Raw genomic sequence first — 22,750 nt, forward strand, 5'->3', positions numbered from 1 at the left:
TGTGTTGTTCATGCATTTAGAAGTCCGTGCAACGTGAATGCCTCGATAGGAAAGCAACCGACCGTAACTTTCTCAACCGGTATATATACTACTACCCCAGTGGCAGTAGAGGAGCGATCGAAACTAATATGGCGACCAAATGCTTTTATGAATTCATGTCAGCTTTAAAATCAGTAAACAATAAATTGCGTGTCTGTGTTATTTTTAATTTTGTTCCATGTAGTTATCTGTGTTTAAACTATTTTCCTCTGTAACATCAAAATTTGTTTTTATTTTTTATGCTGTATATATGCGTTGTAGACATGTGCCCACCCCCTTTTTAAGAGTGCGATATCCAATATTTAAAGGTTTGACCACATGTGCAACTATAACAAATACATGTAGATATTTTAACAGTTGCTGTGCACCGCAAAGGATTATTGGGATATATAGAACTTTTTCACGTGGCCTCATAAAAATTTCTTTGAACAATGTGCAGATTTCAACCCGAATTTCCTCCGTTCGTACACGTTGTTTATAGAGCTCGCTGCGCTCGGTATTATTATTTTTTTTTGGTACCTTGTTGTTACCTGAATGTTATTTTTTTCTTCCTGGTTCATAATTTTTTTGGTTTTTTTTTTTTTGGGGGGGGGGGGATTCTAATTACATAAACGGTGTATCCGTGACCCCGGTCCCTGTTTGTAGGTGTGTATTATCCCATTTTCCAATTTAATGGTTCAACTGTTTAGTTTTTCTCTTAGTTATATATTTTTTATTTAGCTCTAAATGACCTTTTTTTATCTTCCCTTCTTATATTTACTGAACATACATGCAAAATTGGCTTAAATATGCCTGTCCACTTCTCAAAAGAGAATATCAACTTAGCAGTAGACTCAATTTTACAGTACTCTTTATAACAGAAAGCATAGTTGACGCCTTTATGAAATTTACATTTTAACTTTGTTATATATAAAACATCAAAAAGTTTCGTTATGGGCGAAGACTGCGGACGCATGATTTTTTACTGCATCTAGTACATGTAGATTTGGTGACCTCATTTGAAATTGAAAGTACACCAATGGTCAGTTTATTGGTAACCAGTTGCTACCTTTGGGAACCATATGTAGAAATTTGGGACCGAACTTGCCGTTGGTAACAATCTGGTGAACTCTGAACGCACCCATTTGATGAATCTACCGGTATATACTAGGTTTAGCTCGTTCTTTTTCCCGTGCACACTGGTTATTAAAGCTCGCTTCGATCGCCTACGCTGCGCGCCGGTGACATATAATATAAGGTTCGCCTGCGCTCGCTATTATACTAGTAGTTCATAAGTTTCTAGGTCCTAGTTCAGACTTTCTATTCATGATGTAAATGGATCAAAGCGGTCGTATATATAATCAATTAAAAAATTAATTCTTAATTCGTTTTCTAATGCCACGTGCACAGAGATGGTTATACAATTGGAACATCCATATATAACATGAACCACCGAAAACAAATGTTTACCTTGCCAAAAAATCAAAAAGTGTAACACATAATGTAGAAATATAGTTTCCATAACCAGTGGAAGATGTTTACCAGATATTTCTCCTATAACTCATTAATAAACTATTGCAATTGTGCAATTCACAGAGTGGTCTGCATAATGAGGGTAAATTGTAATTACAATGAAATTTGATCTGAATGTGAATGACAAATATGACCTTCTAACAACAATTGTGGCTTCATTTTCAAATAGAAAATGAAATTTACCAAAAATCTGACAAAGCAACCATTCAGAATGTTTTTCTCAAACAATGTGTAATATTCCAATATGTATGTGCGTAAAAGATTATTTGAAATGATGCAATTACACTATTTTAAATAGCATGCATATTACATGTAGATTCTGGCAAAAAATACAATTTCAATGACAGAAAGTTTGAAGAAGGCAATCTGCTAAGACCAATCAAATCTTTCTGATGGAGTAAATACATGTATATGTAAACACACTAGATATAAATACAAATAGTCAAATTAATCATACTGAAGCGACCATATCCGTATGAGTTCAATGAAATCAAATGACACTGTACATCTTATCAATTACAACTTCGATTCGCCAACAAGTAAATTTTAAAATAACATTAAACTCCATGATATTCTACATTTTTAATGAAAGTTTTATCTAATGTATATGACACAATGAATAACAATGCAAATTTTATATAAGGAAAATCATTCATTCTCTGTGTAAAGCTTCCAGTGTGCTGCACAGAGACAATGCCTCTGCCATCTTTGTTCCCAAGCCTTCATGATGGATGACTTTGTAACACTGGTTAATAGCGAAAATCCCCCACACCGACAGCACTGGCGAACATTCTCAGACAAATGGACCCCCAGGTGAATCTGCCTGATTATGTCATGATGTTGCTGGTTCTCTGTCAGAACATCTGAGACGTACATCAGTTTGGACTTTTTCTGGCTGTACAGATACTCGGGGTATTCCCCCCACACAAAGTTCACAGGAAAAGACTGTCCAAACACAGTGTACCCAGAGCTATAGAGTCGAAAGCTCTGGTTCATTGCCGGCACCAGGAGCTTGCTGGGAAGAACACAGCACTCATCCAGCAATGTCTCGTCGTATTCGAGCTTTGATCCATCTTTGCAGCACAACCAGGCTTTGGTAAGCACTTTATACAGGTGAGCTAAACAGTCTACATTTGATGTGGTGGTGAATATGGGTGCCACAGAAGGAGAAGATGTGCTCCAGATTCGAATGATGACCAGTAGTTCTCTCAGGGTTCTCAGCAAGGAGCTGTCACTCAGGAGAGAGGAGCCAGGGAAGCTGGGGTATGACTGATACAGAGGGATGGATGCCAGCAAGTGTAGGCAGAAGTCTGCAATCCACTGAATCAGGGGCTTCAAGGACTGCATCATCCCTGAACAACAAAACAAATCATTAATGAAGGAAAAACATTCTCATATGTTTGTTTTACATCTGTATTTTATTATCATTCAATACATTAAATGATCCAATATGTTCTATTGATTTAGAATTTCAATTTTCAAATATTTTTTTTTTACTTCAGCTTTACATTATCAGCATTCAAATTATTTCAAATACATGAAATGCATATATATGCAGAGTGGGTAAAGGAAGGGTTGATGAGCAATACCGGGGTAAATGTTTATTGAGTAACATGAATAAGCAGTATTGTAAGATGACTGTATCAATCTTACCATCCCCTGCCTTGTCTCTTCGCTTTGTATCCACCTGGTATTCTTCTTTGTCAAGGTTAAACAAGACTTTGTCCAGATCACCATCCGTAGACTTGACACAAACTGCACTAAGCTTCTCTCCAGGACTCTAAAATTAAGGATATACATCAATACATGTTGGTATATCTGAATATTCAATACACTAAATTGAATATTCTTACATCATTAAATGACATATAAGGTAGAAAGCATTGAGCTTATACTAACAATTGACTAACAAATTTCACATGCCTTAACCCATATTTCAATGAATTCTATTAAATAAATACAGTTTTTTTTTTTTGTACAAGCAACTCCAACATTTCATAAGCAAATTGAAATGTAGCAACTCAAATTAATATTAAGTCCTTTGTTAGTTACCCATTTAGGGAAATTCATATGCTTAAATGAATTATTCAAATATTATAATCGAACCATGTCAATATACATTGTATATTCCATATTTATAACAAATTTATTTACTTGTACCTACCTTTAGTCTGATTAAAATCAATCAGCACTATTTCTATCATATTTTGATTGTTGTGCCTGACCTACCTTATCCTGTGACGTGATGTTCTTGGGTCTCAACAGACATCTGAACAAGGCATTGATGGCCTGGAGAACCAGTCGAGTGTGACAGTCAGAGGCCTTCTCCCGGCTGGAGAAGTTGGTGCTGTACAGGGCCACCTTTAGGGCCTGCAGTCTCATGGCTACTGACTCCTGCATGGCGGGTGACTGCTTGAAGAAATTGTCAATCAACTTCTGGCAGATTGCTTCTATGTTACCTGGATGTAAAACAGCATGGTATGAGTGTTCAAACAAGAAATACAGAAAAAATGTAACATTATCTAAAACTAAGATAACACTGTGTGAGGGATGAAAAGAAGAAACAAATACACAAATGTAACATTACACGTATCTAAAACTTTTAGAAAATAATATTGTGTGAGTGTTGAAGAGATAAAAAAATACAAAAATGTATCTTCTTATTTAAATCCATTCATTACTTTCCAAATAAAAGCTGAATAACAACACACTGTGTGGAATTAGCAATGGCACGCTGCAGCTATATAATATTTGAGATATTAAATGTACAAATACATTATCATGAAATAAAGTTGGACATAAAGTTGGATCACATGATTTATTTACTTTAATAAAACGTTTCTTAAAATTTAAACTTTCTGCTGTATGTGTTGTCCTAAACTGGTATTTATCACCTATGCAATTCTTTATATAGCCTTGCTAATAAACCAGTTATTCAAATGAAAACCTTACATTTCCTTAAAATTTATTCATCATTACACCAAGTACAAATTGATTTCTGTCTAATTCATCCCTCAAATGAAAGAAATCTTTTAAAATCAAGCAATAATTAGATACCCTATAAAACTAAGAATATCTATGAAAATATTTTGCTGATAAGATAAAAATAAAATTAATGTGTTTAACATACATAATTGGTGTTATTTTTAAAGTCATAACAATGGTATGTTTACTTAGGTAACATTTCTTGAGAAATTGAGAATGCCCTTGTTGCTGTACTCACCAGGTTTAACTGCCAGTAGGATCCCCCACCAATCATTGCCAGTGACCAGAGCATACTCAAACAGCAGACACACAAGCAGGGCAGACATAGATATAGCACCATCCTTTACACTGTAAACCTTGAGCACAGAGATCTTTCCATCATGAACTGCAATCAGACCACACCCACAGAAGGTCTGTATAAGATTAGTGATGTTGACAGATTTTTTAGACTTTTTAGCAGGAGAGCTGTTGACTGCATGCATTCGTAATGCATCAGCCGATGTGTGCAGAACTTGGTGATTGTGTCGATGAATGAGTTTGATGGAACCGTCCTTGTATGCTGCAGCAATGTACGGTGAAAACCCAGTCTCCATTACATGTTTGACAGGAAGTTTTGATGTTGCAATGCAAGAGAGATATGAAGTATGCTGAATAGTAGAGTGATGCATCCATTTATGAATCTTAAAGCCATTATCGACTCCTTGACTTGACTGGCAAAGCTGGTGAAGATTTGTATGCTGCTCGACAAGCTGCCAGATTTCCATAGAACTGTAGCCATTGCACCCACAGCTAACGATAAGAGTGTCACATGACTCTGGGTTCATAAAGGTCAGATTTGTCACAGTCATCTGCTGGCTTTCATTGGTGGAATACTCCATGCGACTCTTCATATGGAGACTAGACGTTGGTTTGCTGGTGACTTGGACTCCTTCAGTAGTAAGCTGTGCTGTTACATGGAAGCACTGGACTAGAGAGGATAACTGACCATCACTGGTAGCAATCACAAATCCGCCCATGTTGGAATAGGCCACAGCCGCCAGACTGAGTCTCTGGGGGGTGAGAGACAGAGATTTGTGGGAGGAGGTTATATAAGGCTCCTGTCTGTTGATAACACAGCACTCAACCTAAATTTCAAAAGAGAATTATCATTTAACATTTATGTAGTTACTTATAATCCTTAAATTAGACCCTTGTCTCATCATAACTGTTCTGGCCATTTCTATGTTCTAAATCAAAACTGTCTTGCTCAATATATTCATGTAATAATAATAATAGCTGACATTTAATACACATCTTCTGTAGTGTCACAGTCATAGGGCTATACAAAGGTCTTTCACTTACAAGTCCACTTGCAGTCACTGCTATCCAGCCGTCCACTGGTTTACCCCCAAACTGGGTCACTGAAGGTTGATATCGCTCCCTCAGAAATTTATCCTCATATGTGATGGCATCTTTCTTCTCAGGACTGAACAAAATCTATAAAATTTACAGTTAATATTTCTGATATATTCAATTACTAGTACCCGATAAAAGCAGCTTCCTGTTATGTATACAAAAGTTTTCATGTTATGCCATGCAATTTGTCACTAAGGATCTTGTTACTTGGCAAGCATTCATCTTGATTCATTTCTGTCCAGCAAAAGGTTCCTAAGATATTAATTGGACAATACTTGATCTTATTACTGATCATCTGAGGCTATAATTTTTTAACAGCAAAACAAATTTACAATGCAGCAGGAAGGTACCACATTTATTTTAATTCATTAAGAAGAGTGATTTCCCTTTTCCGCACTAAGAACTTGTAATTACCTTGTTTTGGCTTTATATTCACATTTTAAGAAGCCAAAGTTTCATTTCAATCAATACTGTTAATGGTGACCTATAGCCTGTCCCAAGTTATTGCTTCCATCAATTTTTGATGATTTTTAATAAAAATACACATACCTGTGAAAGAAATACAATTGAAATCGATGAAAGGGAATATATCCAAGATATCTTCATTGAACGATTATCCCTTTTCACTCATAAAATTTCACAGGAACGAAAACAATTTTCTTACGGAAATTTGTAATGGAAAATGCTTACATCCCCTCTCCATTCAGGATACACTCGGAATACATCGCGCAATTTTTTAACATTATCATCAGGGCTTATTAATGGCTGATGCAATGCAAAATCTCCGTAGACTTTCAATTTTTGGATGTGTATTGAAACCTGAAGCGGTAGAGGGGGCGTTTCAAAACAGATAATCTGGACATTTTTCATATTAGTGGATGAACATAGTTTGAGCACAAAGGTATATACTATTATTGAAATATCAAGCAAAAAGTGGTGGAAGCAAAAACTCGGGACAGAGTATAGTAAAAAGTGCACATGAAACAAACCTGAACCCCTGTGTGGAACCATGCAACTGCCAGTATATCCTCTCCAGGGAGGGAAGAGGATCCCACACACTCCCATTTGTTGACCAGGTTTTCCTTAACATAATTTAGAATGAAAAATAATGTTACATTATCTGAATTAATTTTGTGAACAATAAAATGTTTATCCAATCATACGTATAACTTTTTGCTGATTTGAGAAACCTTTTCAAGGTACATATATAGAGATCTACCTTATTCTATTAGCATTGTCCATGTGTACAATTGTAAAGAGAGAGAGACAAAACAAGTAAAACAGAAAAAATCATTTCAATAGAAATTATGACTTTCATTATATCAGAAGATTTCTCTTATTCATATAATTTTAAGATTGCCAGGGATTTTTTCAGTATTCATCAAAAACATCTGTATCTTCAAGGCATTTCATTTACTAAATCATATAATATTTCATCAAAAAAATTTTTGTCCAATGCTACGTTACTACACGAAATAGACAAAGACAAACTGTGATGATTGCATGATCACTTAAAATGAAATAATTATATTATGCTGACATTCTATTTAAACTTGATATATTTTTTTTCTCATAAAAATGGATATTTTAAAAATGAAAACAAGCTTTAAAATACTTCTTAAGGAATAACTATAGAGGGAGTTGGGTGAGCTTTTTTTTAAAGACAACAGTTTTTCTTACCTGCATTTGCCAGACTTGACATAACCCAGTAGAATCAGTTATCAGTAACCTGGTTCCAGTTTTGTTCCATTGTAGATTGGTGACAATGGCTTGACGGTTTGTTACTGTGAACCATTCCCAGGGCTTATCCAGATCAAACACCCCAACCTCACAACTCATACTTGTTTCATTTCCTCTGCAAAAGAGAATACCATAGCCAACATTTCTATTGCAACAGACCGAGATGATAACAGATGATAAAATTGTATGAGGTATTCCAAGTGACTTCCAAATGGAAAAAAGATGAAAGAACTAATCAACTTCCTAATACATGTATAAATATCTGTAAGAAATTTGTATTCGTTCCTGTGAAATTCTTCTGAGTGAAAAAATGATACACTGTAATGTGTGAATGAAGTTATCTTGGATATTTTCCCTTTCATCTGTTTCATTTACACTTCTTTCACAGTTATGTGTATTTTTATTAAAAATCGCCAAAACGTGCTGCATAAATATCTTGGTACAGACTAGTATACTAATAGTCACAGGAGTCAGCAATTTTATCAATTTGTTGCAGGTCCAATATAATCTCTTTATTTAGCTATATAGCTTGATAAAGCTATTTATATGCAGTTTTTCATTAAAATGTTTATTATAAAAAATACAAAAAAGACAAAAAATCGCAATTAACTATCTACTCATATTTGTACCACTAACTATTAAAAAAGCAACCCTAGTTAAAGATTGTTTTAACATTGCAGCTTTTAAACACTATTAAGCAAAAAATACGTGGGTAGGTTAAGGCAACTCCGGGTTTAATATCAATCAACATTATGATAAATTTTAAACTTGTTTATTTTTATGAAAACAGTACTGAATATTAATACCATGTGAATGTGTTTTAATACTGAAATATTATTTTTCTACTTCAGAATCAACTCGATCTTTGAAGCTGCCGTGCCATGGTATCACGTGACAGTTAAAAATAGATCACTTTTTTACCTTAACAAAAAAATCAAAAAGTGTAACACTACCCCGAAGCTCATTTGTAAGTATGATACAATAATTTGATCGGGAATTAGTTCATGTTTATCAGTATTAGTGCTAGTCTAAGAATCCTATTGTTAATCGCATAGAATACCGGTAAATATTATCATTATTTATCGGAAACCCCCTCAACTTCTTTAATTTCATTGAAAATACTATGTATATTTCATTAACAATAACGAAGCACAGGATTCTAGCAGCACTTTTCAAGTATTTTAGGTCATACTTTTGATATTTACTGAACTCATCTTTAATAATATTCTGGGTAGTGTTACACTTTTGCCTTTTTTGTACACACTGACAGAGAAAAGGCTGGTCAAGCCATATAAATGTCTATCTGCTTACCTTATAACACTCGCTGATAAAAAAAAAATATCCATGCATGTATTATCCTGATTACATCCTAACTGACACTCATCTTAATCTTGGGTATCTGTATTGAATAAGTCTTATTTCGGCATTGTTTACACTGCATTCCAATGATTTGTCTCCCAACATTGATCTTTTCTATAATTAAACATGCTTGTGATGTCATCAATGATAATTATACGTAATACAGAGAAATCAAAGCTATATTCAGTTAGAAGAGTTTCTAGTGATATTAGACGCCTGTAGTTTTTATAATTCAAACCAGAGATAAAGTTAAAATTGACATGTTTTTGGGTAAAATATGACATCATGCTGCTTACTGTGACGTCATATCGATCAGAGGAATTTTTACTCAATCGACTGCTGAGAGTTGCCTTATCATACCCGCATATATTTCCATTGTTTTGGTAACTGTCCACCATTTTGTGTGCATTGAAGCGTGGATAAGAATGATTTCTTCTCATTGTGCTGAGTTATTACCAATCAATTACCGGGTATCTTGTTTACCATTACTTGCTTCCTTTATATTTCATTCAAGAAGTACTGTGTGTGGTCTGTGGGGTCATGAATCAACTGAACCAAAACTTTTAGAACTTTAGGAGACAGAATTTGATGAGTAATCTTTACATGCATTGTTTACAGAACAGTTCAGATTTGAAAACCATCACTGCACTAGAGTGCGATTATTTATACACGATGAAAAAATTACGAATTTAAGAAAAATGTATGACAAATTAGCTAAATCTAGCTACTATGAATAGCTATATAAAGCCATATAGCTTATTCAAGCTATATAGCTAAATAAAGAGATTGTACTGGACCTGTGTTGTAAATTAATGAGAAACGGGTAAAATCCTACCAGTGAGTTTCACAATCGAAATGACACTACCCTCGCGAATCTCACTGGAAGGATTTTACCTGTTTTTCATTTATTTAATACAAATTTGATAAAATTGATGACTCCTGTGCTATAGTTAATTAGTTATCGTTGGCTTATGATTTGAGTAGGCAGGCGGATCCTTCTAACGTTATACCATGCTATACTGTCAGACTGTGTGCGTTTCAAATGAAATTTATTCCTCTCTTTAACACAAAATCAATAAAATTTATACCGTCTCTGTTTAAATAAAAATCCGCGCTTGGCCCAACGGTCACACCGTTTACATATAAAAAATCATCACACCAACCTCTTTCTTTTATGTGAACCAGTTTTCTGTCGACTGATTGCTAAAACGTTTTGACTCGATAGCGAGCTGCAACTTTTCTCCTCGGATATCCAGTCTTTAGCATCACTTGAAGAGTCCTCATTGCAGGTGTACACTACCTCCATTTAGCTGTCAGGTAGATCAGACCAAATCACCAATGTTACGAATGAATGTTGAAAATTAAAAATATACGGTACCTCGTAGTCAAAATGGATCTTAAAGTTTTACTCTAGCGCGATATGCCATCAAACGTTTTAACGACACTTAGATGAAGAGAAGCTGTACTGTAAATTATTCGATCAAATGTTACTGGATTTTACAAAAAGGCAGCAGTCTTGAGACAAGGCTTGCAAATAAACACAAAAATAAATAGATAATTATTAATTTGATAAACAAAAGAAAGGAAGAGCATCCTCTTGGTATCACTGAGTGACATTCAAGCCCATGGTGATATAATGAATTATTATAATAATTATTATATTTTCTGTATTTTAGAAATTATACATCGATTTCCCCTAGTCTTTACCATTAGTTATTGGTAAAAACTTGAAAAATCTTGGTCAGTCATTTTTTTTTCCATTTTTTTTTTTTTTACAAATAATAATTTACAGATTAGGAATGGTCCTCTGGCTCTTGGAGACGTTTCCATCTACATTTCAGTGTTTCTGTTACCTTCTTGTATTTTTCGTTTTGTTTACAAAACCCCTGCCGTTTCCATCTCGCCATTTATATTTGACAGACGACTGTTTATATTGGCCGCGAAATTTACGGCATGTCGTAAACAGCGACTGAGTGTTTTCAGATTGAACAGATATGAATATAAATATTCAGCTAAATGTAATATTTGAACAATAACACTTATATAACTTTATTTGTACAATATTTAATAAACTGCGACTCTATGGTTTTACAACATTAAATTCTACGGCGACCCGTTTGTGTCAACTAAAACGCTGAGTAAACGTAATCCTTAATACGAAAGCCCATTGAGCTCATTTTTGTAAGTAAATAAAATATCTTTATCGCAAATAAACGCGTTACTTTCGTTATAAAACGCGGAACATTCGCGCATAAACGCGAAACTTTAGCGAATAAAATCAAAACTTTAATATAAATATTGACATTTTATACAATAACCTTTATGAAGAACAATGAATAAAAGCAAACACATTTTAGTTTTAAATGAAACAAAATCTTTTATAATTTTCCGGGGGGGGGGGGGGGGTCCGACGGTTATTTGAGTTAGCCAGGGGATGTCCGAGGCATATTTTGGTAATTTTAATAATGTAATTTGATGAAATTTGAATTTCACAGGGGGGGGGGGTTCCATATTTTCAAGATTTTCCTAGTTTGAATTTATATTAATTTTACATAAACAAGATAATTATACAATGCTGTTCGAATACAGGGTCGGCGAACAAATGAAAAATGATTCCTCCATATCTACTCGGAACATCTAACATCTACCAGATTTAGTTATATCTACATATATGTATGTATATATAAAGATAAATAATTTTGTTTTCATAAATCAACTAAAACGGATTATATTATAAAACTGAAAAATAAGTATTATTTATAAAATGTATTTGTTTTCAGTAATTGTTCTTCCCAAGAGTTCTTGTATGAATTGACACTATTTATATAGAAGTTTCGCGTTTAATCGCGAAAGTTTTGTCTTTATTCGCGACTGTTCCGCATTTATTTCCGAAAGTGACGCGTTTATTCGTGAAACTAATGTCTAATTCGCGAAATTTTCGCGTTTATTTTCAATAACGCGTTTATTGCGAAAGCTACGAGATTATTCGCGAGAGTTAGGCGATTATTCGCGAATTTTTTTTATTTTTTTTTTACCTACGAAAATGAGCTCAATGGCCTTTGTATTCGTAGATTAACGTGCGTTTCCACGATAAATCGTGTGAATTTCCCAGATCAAAGAGGAAACATTTACAATCAGAATAAATCGCAATTATATTTCATAATTAATATAATCTCGCATTGATAAGTTACCAAACCATGAGCCTGTATCTGCATTGATTTAAGGAATTTTTATTCTTAAAAATACTTGTAAGACTTTCCTTAACTTTACAGGCAAAATATATATATCATTATATATTTTCTATTTTCCTATATATTCATTTGGAGTATTATTATATATCATGTATATGTATATACATATGTACATGTAATATATATATAATATATATAATATATTTTATAGCAGCACACAATGTTCAGCTAGTTTTTCCTCCTATTTAATTTTTTTATATTTACGTACAAAACACAACAATTTATCTCGTAGTGATAGTGTTTGGACAAAGCCCCTATCCATGGACAAAAAGCTATCATTGTCCACTTCTTATAAAAATTTTGCATAATCATAAACATAATGTCGTCCATAGTTTGTTTTTTGTTTTTTGCTTATAAAGTTTGGAATTATAATATCATTCCAAAACTCTCTAAGAAGAAATATGAAATTCAACCACAGGCACCTGATGTTAAATAAAGACATTCCTCATACGATAAGATAATTCTCATTTCCTTTATTCTAATAAATGTTATCTTCCTGCAAAAAACTATATTTTTTAACGACATGTGTACATAACACTGAATAATTATTCAAGTATATCTTTTGGTGTATAATCGATCTATGGATATGCCGGTTATAAATGATACGTGTACTTTCATGTTACAAAATGATCTTTCACTATAGTTTTCGAGAAGAAAATGCCCCAGGAAAAGGGGTATGTTTACAACCACCGGAAGGTGGCCCACTAGTATTTCTAGATCCGCCAATGAATGGACAAGTTAGAATAGGAAAGTTGGTCAAGTACATGTACAAGATATTAAATATACGACGGATTAAAGACGCCTGGTGTTAAGTATTGGTACAGTTCGTCTGAACGTAACCCCGTAGTGATTTCTTTACAATTACTGTAGGAATTTTCTACATTTTATAGAAATACTTAAGTACTCACATGCACTTCAGTGACATCAATTTACATACCAAAGGAAACCGAGTGGGACAAACTTTAAGGGGCAGGAATTACAAGCACATGCATAAAGACCCGGTTTACAAAGAAAGCTGATAACGCAATGAGTTTTTTTATTCAAAGAAGTAAACATTCTTGATAATAAACAGTATATATTCGTCATTCTCCCAATCAACGCAAGCAGGTCGATTCTTGACTGATATACGTATTATCGACATTGCTCTCATCACCGCTAGATGGAGTTTGTTGAATCTCTATAAATTGACTTGCAGTCTCACTTACTATCAGAAAACTTGTAGCCATGGACATACTAATGCGAGCTTGCCTCTTTTTATCACTTGTGCTCTGCAGTTTGGCACAGGTACGTATGTCTCTCTCTCTCTGATATTTGTGATAGAAAAATGATCGCGATTTTTTAATTCAATATTTAGAAATGTTATTTATTTATATTATTAAAATATTATTCTCTCTTTTGTGGCAACCTTTCATGCCTTAATTGTACATAAATTGTTATTGTTGTTCTATATTAATGTTCTTTTTTCTCTAGTTTTATATTGTATTATACAAAAAAAGAAAACCGTTTTGATATCATTTAGTATATAACTGAAAACAAGATGTAATTAAATTATGCTTTCCGGAGGGGCGGGGAGATAGACACCTCTAATTGTTGTCACATTCCATCGGCGCGGATTAATTGCCTTTAACAAACTTGGAAATGCTAACAAATTAAAAGTTTATAAAAATTAGCTGCTTATCACACAGTTTAAAGAATAAAACGTATTTTGAAAATGGAAATCGCTTTACAGTGACTCATTTATAATATTAATTGACGGCCCACTAGCATCAACTATTGCCAGCTATTGTTTCTGATGTCGACCACATAGAAAGCCAATAAACGTGATGCGTGCACCATGCTCACTAAATAAAATTTTACATATCCCCCCCCCCCTCCTCCCCCCCCCCCCCCCAAAAAAAAACCCGAACGCAATCATGATCTACTACTATTTTAAAAAGGGCCAGTTTCAGACAGTTAAAAATCCCGTTTAAAAATTAACTTATGAATGTTCAAATTCGGGTTTTTAGTTTAGATTAACATAATGATCAGTCACTGTTTTGTTTAATTGAAATACATAGACTGTGGCTACAAAAGCATATTTAAAAATAACAAATGGTGGATTTGAATGGTACACATAGGTTGTTGATAATTCAGAATCCTTTTTTTTTTGCATTGAATAAATGATCTTTTGTTTAAGCCAGAAGGGGGAGGGGGGTGGTTGACAAGCTCTAATTAACTACGCGATTCAATCCCCGGTCCATAATCTGCCGGACACTGATGTATATGTGATGTCCAGGACGGAAGACTGAAATCAATGGCCTCCGTGTTCACCATTATCTCACAATAATGGGGCGAGAAGATTCCTGATAGACCGTCCATTTGTTTGTAATTAGAATAGAAGATGTCGTGTACCGATTTTATTCTATTAAGTGTATTTAATGCGCTCGAATAGAAGAATTATTGGATTCAATATAACGTGATAATGAAAAATTTCTAGCTTTTGAGTGTGGTGTCTGAGTTTGAGTGTGGTGTCAGAGATTGTAAAAGGGGGGGGGGGTGAATAAGATGTCTATAACAACAAACTTTCAAGGAAACTTCATTTTACAAAAATTTGCAAACATTTTTTTAACGCACTTCAAGTTGACGTCATTTATGTATTAAACTCTTTTACACACGTGAATTAAACCGATAAGACATTTTAGTGTTTTGATACCAATAAAGAGTTTTGCTGTTCTTTAATTTGAAACTTTCAGTTTTTACATTGTTGTTTTAACAGTGGGTAAATAAAATTGATATTTTTTTTAAAATTTCAAATTGATATTCCTTATCAATATTAACACATTTATGTTGATCAGTTTAGTTTCTACGGCGGTCGTATCTCAAGGTCGACGCATTCACGCGGCTGCGAACTCTAACCAAATCACGCTGTACTTGTGTGATGGTTATAAATTTTAAACAAAAAACCACACGCACCGAAAAAAAAATACTTAAAACACGTAGTTAATCGCGTCGGTTTTATTAAGTTTATTGACATATTTACGTTCCCTCACAGCACGTAGATTGATATCGAACACGATTTGTTGACCTGAATAAGTCTGTTAAAAAACGTGTTGCATCACCGCTATCAAACTGATAATAGGTTCGAATATTATCGTCAAACTTTTGTAACCCGAGAAACGTTTTATCAGCTAAGTCTGCACCATAACTTGATACACATTCAAACCATGTATAGTGATATTAGTCCATAACTTTAGCCTACAAGCGTCGGTTGTTTCCCAATGTCTTTTTATCTAAAGGGCGTCAAAGAAAAGAGAAATTGCCAACAAAAAATAAACGGACATTAATTGGTGCAGGTTCCGCAAAATTTCTAGAAATGGCGTACGTGTGATGTTAAACAAAATTGTGTAAAAGGTACACACGATAGATTATATACACCATACTCACAAATGACCTGTTTGTAAGTTGAATTGTGAGAAAAAGGATATTCAAAATGTATGGTTACGACAACATAATAACAAACAGGACATACATTTACTTGAATTTAAGAGTGATTTAGTCCGTTATCAACGTTTCCAAATGACAAGAGAAAATTAAAAGAATGATGAATTGTACCGACATGAGTTTAGATAAAACGGTGAAACATTTTGAAGCGATATAAAAAAAAGAACGAAAAATAAACAAAATTAACAAAACAAACAAGAAAAAATTTGAATGTGCAAATTGATGAATAAATGGGGTGCACCCAATTACTGTGCATAGAATAATATCCCTCTCTTAAAGATTGACTTATTGTAAATACCGTATATCTAGCAATGCGAAGATGCGTATGTAAAACGCACAGCTAAACTTTTTAAATACGCAGGATTTGGATTCAGAACACCTACGTTTAAGATAAGTCTTGATAAAATTTAACACATTCGATTTTTTTTATTGAACCCAGGAAATTCTGGTTAGATTCCTTGCAACAAAATGCTTGAACAATAGACTACAAATGCAAATACATGTACTATAAACACGAAAGATTTTGGGAGAAGTATAAATAAGGAATAAGATAATTGAAACCCAGCCAGATTGATCTTTTGATTCACCAGGGAAATAGTGTGATAACGGGTCATAGAACCTATAACGATCAATTTGAGGGGGAGAAAATCATTCATGCATTCTCTCAACTTTTATAAAGACTTCAAAAATTCTTTTGGTATGACTTGGTGTCGTTTGTGACGCTTGTTATTAATTGTTCAAATTAAACAAGTTATACACTTTTCAGAACCCAATACGTATAACGCATTTAGAAAAAAAGCACTATATTAATAATGATAACTTTAAGAAAAGAATTTATGAAATAAATTTATATCCCTATATAAAGTGATCGATTTGTCTTTTAAATAATATTTTATGTTTGATCTCGTAATGGCGATATAACTTTCTCGTAATTGCATCGTGTTTTGACAATAACGAAAGCGAAATATCGATCACATAATTACATAATATTTTTTTTCTCAGAAAAAGGAGAAAATTATCTTGTTATTACGAGAAAGAACACATATATCGAAATATTTATGTCGTATAGGAAAGATCTTTAATTTTCTCGTAATAACGAGATAATTTTTTCGACTATTTCTTTTGAGCTGTTGTGATGTGTATTGTGATTCTGTATCTTAAACTATGGTGACCTATTATTTTGATGATTGCTATGCAGCCAGATTTGGAACTGTTAAAGAATATGACTAGAACGGAGGACTTCCTTCAACTCATGAGGAAAAATGGCCGACCAGTAACCTTATCAGGTGGGTATTAGAATTGTGAACTTACCAATGTACGTACCATATAACATTACTAGTTATCGTTGCGTAAAATATAAACAAATACATTTTCTTATTTTAGAAATCATCAATTCTGACGAAGCTAGGGAACATGTTGGTGGTAAGCTTGCGTTATACTTTTTTTTGCTTGTTATTTGAAAATTTATTTAAGGAATTCAGTAAGAAATCATTTTTTGAGTATTATGAAATTCCATAAAGCCGAAGGGCTTTATGATACATTTGATCCCGCCCCGACCGAAATTATCACCTAATAATATTCCAAAAATGATTCCATTTTGCTTATTTTTAAATAATTCTGAGCAATATTAGAGTATTGACATTTAAGGTTGTATGGGACATTTTAATTTATTGAACAGAACGAAATCGATTCGTAGTAATATAACAGACAAAAAAGACATTGAAATAAATGTAAATATTTCGGTAAAATGCGTACAATTACACTTCATTTATATGTAAAAATATGATCTTAATTTCCCCTTCGTTTTTGTATGTACGCATAAAAAAGATATGTATAGAAGACTTAGGACTCATTTCAAAAAATGCCTTTTTTTGATATTTCAGGAGAGTTGAGCATGTCTGATTTAGCCCAGTACGATTACTGCTCACCTAGATACCAATGTGTAGTCATACCACGATATACCGACCCCAACGTTATTTACTACCCACCGTGTACTCGGGTGTTACGCTGTGGAGGGTGTGCTCCATCTGAGGTCCTTACCTGTGCGCCCAAACAAACCAGCGTGAAGCACGTTGTGGTAAGAGAATAAAAGAATTTATAAAATGCAATCTCTAAAACTAAAATTTTGCTAGAAATTAATGTCCCAAGTTTCTGCTTCCTCCACTGTTTTCTCAATATTTGAATTGATAATCATGAATACTGTAGTTTCCTTATTTTACGCGAGTACTTTTAAAATTCCGCGATTGAACGCTTGTCCAACAAACCGCGAGAACATAAAATCGCGATTGCCGAAATTTTATCATAGTTTCATGTAATTTACATATATCCGAAAATTAAAAGCGAGATTTTAAAATTCGCGAGATGGGCTTCTCGCGATTTTACGCGGATATTAATTCCTCGGGTTTAATTAGGAATTTACAGTACCTTTGTACCCAAACTACGTTTATCCACTGAAAGGAAAAAGGTCCAGATTTTCTGTTTTGAACGCCCCATTTACCGGTTCAGGTTTCAATACATAACCCAAAATAGGAAGGGAAGTGTTCAGGGATTTTGCGTTGCAAACGCTTTAAAACAATAAACTGGGACATATAAAAGTAATTTTAGGGCTAAAAAAAATCATTTTTAAACGTTAAGAAAAGAGCTAATGAGTGATTAGTTGACATACACCAAGTCTCATTACCCCCCCCCCCTTAATTAACCTTATCATTAACCTTAAAAACCAAACAAAGGGACAACCCACCCTCTAAAACACACACAAAACTACAGACTTTTTTCATCATCCCAAGTTTTACGGTTATTATGTGATCTTTTTTTTTAGGTCTTTAAGTCAACTATTCCATACCCAGGGTCCCCCAGCACTGACTATGAGGGCTTACAACTAGTAAACATCACCCAGCATGATTCTTGTGAACCAACATGCACTGTAAAGCCATATCACTGTAATCCCCTTCAGTCCTTTATAGCGCGTGAATGCCGGTGCATGTGTACCAATAGAGGAAGCGTACGGTGTGCACCAAACCAAGTTTGGGACGAAGACACATGCAGTTGTAAATGCGCTCAGACGATTGATAACTGCCCGGGGTTTTCACGCTTCAGTGACAGTACCTGTGGGTGAGTATTTCTGGTAAGAGGAAGAATGGATAAACACGGCAAGGCGGTAACTAAAGGCTTGCTTATACAAAGTGGTCATATTGCAATTTTTAATATTTAAGACAGAAAGTATTGGAGAGAGAACAAACATTTTGCATAAAATTTTAGTCATGACATTTGTACATCTGTGTGCCTTATAAGTCAGACTTGCGAAAACAGCTCCTTCCCATTTGCAGAGCTGCGGTCATGACCTTTTCGTTACAGCCAATGAAAACCCTTACCTCTACATGTACTTTTCAAACACCCACGTGAATAGACTTAAATTGGAAGAGATCACATGGTATAATATTCAATATATTTCTGAGTGACTTCGATATGCATCCCATGTGGACATATTTTAAAAGAGAAAGTTTACTCCCATATTGTTCTCAGGTCCTTGAGATATTCTTGTAAACTGTGTTAATTTTAAACCATAAAATGCTTTCTTTGATGATTCATGCGGAATATCAGGGTGGCGACATTACAGAAAAAGATATGTATTTTTTCTGCAATGATCGCTACCTTCATTACCCACATGAATCATAAAATTAATCATATTGTTGTTTATACATGTATATTTACATCTTTCTATTAACAAACTATTCGATTGGTAGGAAAAAGTCAGACATATAATTTTCTTTTTATTGTAAATTAATGTACATCAGTACGTTAGATAAAAGAAACAGCTACTAGTATTTAAATCGTCTCCTATGGGAATTGAGTCTGGCATCATCATGATTATTTTTTCAGTCGTGCTTTTTCTTGCAATTGGTTTGCTAAAGGTATAAGGAGCATCTAGATTTCAGTCCCGTCAGATTCTACAGAGTTATGAATTACAATCAATTTCCATAAAAAAAAAATAGTGAGAATCTTACTTGGTGGATGTAAAAGTTTGTCTTACTATGTTTGATAATACTAGATTTTACTAACTAGTCTGTGAAACCAAAAGATATACAACATGGTATTTGTAAAAAAAACGTTAAAAGATTTTCATAACAAAAACATGAAACACATCGATAAACTGATGTTCAATTTGCCTACAATCTTGAAAGATAACCACAAAATCTCTACTCTTTGGAAAATTTTCTACATCTTTACATACTAGTCTAATAACCATTTTTTCTAACAAATACTAGAAAAAAGTATTAATTTTAGGTTTACCCCCCCCCCCTCATATTGTTCTTCCTATCATCAAGATTGAATTTGCAAGATTGGGCAACTTAAATTTCGTATAACTGCGTAAACCATTGTGAGCAAATTCCACTTCCCTCACTATCCAAAGTATCAACCATAAATTCGGGGCTGCACTCGCCGATATGGTACTTATGGTATGAAAGTAAAAATCATGGTGCGTAAAAGCGTAGCTCTGTCTAAAAGGAAGCACTTCAGTTTTCGTGCATTAATGCAATTAGTGTCCGGCGGGTTATTCATACATACCAATGATGTATTCCATTAGACGGGCATAACTCTAAAGACCGCCATTTATATAATTGAATTGGAACACCTAGATTGTATTGTCTCTCAAAATATCCCCTTAGTCTTCAAAAAGTACCATATCGGCGAAAGCTTTGAATTCTTTGAATCAATGTCCATGAATGTTTGGGAGGGTTCATCTAATGGTCACTATTGATATACATGTACATATTTCATCACGTTCTTTCAGGAATTACCATAGAATAATGGTGCTCACCCGGCTATTATGAGTCAGTGAACTTTGTTTTGGGCAAGAGAGATTTCTTGTATTATATGTGACCGCCATAGATTACAATGAAAGCTCCTCTGAATATTAATACCTCTGTCGTCCTATAGGAGAACTGCGCCTATTCTTCAAGCTTTTTGTATGAAAAAAAAAAGATGCTGATGTGAACAGTATTACATAGTGCCAACCGTTTATAAATACGTGGCAAAATTAGCATCATTGTTGGTAAACAAGAGTAATAAGACCCTTGCAAAACATTTCCGAGTTGCGTAGATAATATAGCAAGAGAAGAACGATCTTAGTTTACTGTTGATCTTTGAATAGTAAACACCATAATATAGTCTTTGAAGATTGTTATTTAAATTGAAAATTGTTTACATATTCAGTTTATATATTTGTTAAAAAGTTATGCTTATCTTTACGCCGTAATTCTTCTTTGCATTTGTAAACATAAATGTCTGACGTCATTTGTAACCTATAAGATTACGGATGTTATCACTGCTTCGAATATTCAAAAGATAATTGGATACAGATTTCCATGAATAGATTGCTCGTAGATTTGAATATCGCCAGAATAATATCAAATCAGAAACTTGTTTCCGGACGTCCTGAATAACATTTTGTTTTAAAGGAACAGTAAACAAATACATGTACATCCCAAACTTATTGCAGACATTTTAAGATACCTAAAAATTGTAGTTATATACAGTTAGCCTCAGTCACAACTGGCCGTACGTATTTGGTGATCGTGCGTGTGCTACGGGTTTTGCCAGTCGTGGCGTTAACGTTAAAAAATCATGTTGAAGTTGTATTGAAAGTGCAACGTCAGACGGACGGACATTTGACGTGCCAGTCGTACATGTAGGTACAATTTTGTTCGTAGACGAGTTGCCACTAGCAACGTACGATGCCTATAGAGACCGTACTTGCGTCTTACGATTATCGTGGTACACTATTATGTTTGGAGGGAACAAGCTTGTCTGCTTGTATAGATTTTTTGAATGAGTTCCTCCCACACGGGCTAGGTTTTTCATCATGATTTTGAGAATTCCTTTTTTTTTTGGTCCAATTTTTTTTTGGATGAGTTTGCCCCCCCCCCCTTTTTATAAACCGATGCTACGTGCCTGTGAACTAAACCAGTTTGACACAAAATATTTGTTTGTAATGTGGTTTGAATTTTTTTGAAATAAATGTGTGTAATATCGTTTAATTTATTCAAATAGATGAGCACCATTCTTCTAATTAAAGATTGTGAGTGTGGGTGTGAATAAGGATAAAATAAAACGTCAATAATAACCTTCATGTACTTTAGGAATCGTTTCTGCAAGGATATTGTTAGAATAGTTTTTCATACAATGTATTTCTCACATGAAGAATTATCAAACTATGCTCTGTCTTTCTAGATGTGAGCTGCGACAAGGCGTTTCTGGAATGACTGACGAGGAAATCAGGAACCTCCTAGAGCTGGCCGCACAGGTGACCACCCCGGCCCCTACCACTGCCGCCCCGACCCTACCGCCGCTGGTCCTGAATTTACCTAACGCCCCCTGTCGACCATTGGTGCCGTGTCCAGCAGGAACCACCCCTAAAATTTCGACCATCAACGGGCGTTGTCAGTGCATGCTTCAGTTCAGTTTCCCACGTCTGCCCCAGCTAAGGCGCAGACGACAAGCGCTTGAGAGAAGACGACTGTTGAGAAATGCAGGGCGGGTGTAGCAGTTGATGCATGATTTGCTCTTCTAGGCTCATTCATGATAAGAATGTAAATAAATGATCAAAGTATCATGGCAGAACAGACGTTGAGATTATGATAAAATCTTATTTGTTGTTCAGTCTGAATTTTGTTTTCAACATATTGTTCAATTTGCACATTGAAAAAAAGTGATTCCAACTGTTTGTATATGTCAATTTTACTCTTGTAAACTAATATAGTACAATTGAAACACACTGATAATTCAGAATTTTGCTTGCAAGTGTGATATATATTATAATCAAATTGTTTAGATTTTGGGAGCAGAGATTACTTTGTTGACAAGTAAATCGGTACAAAGCGACACAAAGTGGAGTTATTAGGAATTAACCTTTTGCATAGTTCTGTTTTTGTACAAATAAACAATATAACAATGGCATTGAATGGCTAGTTTTTCTTTTAAATGACTAT

General features: G+C 34.2%; 2 protein-coding genes across 2 annotated transcripts; one reads left to right on the forward strand and one right to left on the reverse strand.

Annotated features, from left to right (window-relative positions):
• Positions 1 to 2,118: 2,118 nt before the first annotated feature.
• Positions 2,119 to 10,419, reverse strand: LOC105343925 (mediator of RNA polymerase II transcription subunit 16). Its single transcript, XM_011451442.4, has 8 exons — positions 10,194 to 10,419; positions 7,612 to 7,786; positions 6,921 to 7,013; positions 5,878 to 6,012; positions 4,775 to 5,660; positions 3,781 to 4,010; positions 3,205 to 3,331; positions 2,119 to 2,903 (listed from the first exon to the last, which is right to left on the reverse strand). The coding sequence occupies exons 1-8, from the start codon at positions 10,334 to 10,336 to the stop codon at positions 2,200 to 2,202; spliced, it is 2,493 nt and encodes an 830-aa protein (XP_011449744.2). The 5' UTR covers positions 10,337 to 10,419; the 3' UTR covers positions 2,119 to 2,199.
• Positions 10,420 to 13,390: 2,971 nt separating this feature from the next.
• Positions 13,391 to 22,376, forward strand: LOC105343926 (vascular endothelial growth factor C). Its single transcript, XM_011451443.4, is given in 7 exon segments — positions 13,391 to 13,565; positions 16,960 to 17,047; positions 17,145 to 17,183; positions 17,645 to 17,838; positions 18,580 to 18,872; positions 21,993 to 22,030; positions 22,033 to 22,376. Coding segments are annotated over 7 exon segments (810 nt in total). The 5' UTR covers positions 13,391 to 13,505; the 3' UTR covers positions 22,131 to 22,376.
• The last annotated feature ends 374 nt before the right edge of the window (positions 22,377 to 22,750 follow it).

This window comes from Magallana gigas, chromosome 2 (genome assembly GCF_963853765.1).
Source record: "Magallana gigas chromosome 2, xbMagGiga1.1, whole genome shotgun sequence".
NCBI lineage: Eukaryota > Metazoa > Mollusca > Bivalvia > Ostreida > Ostreidae > Magallana > Magallana gigas.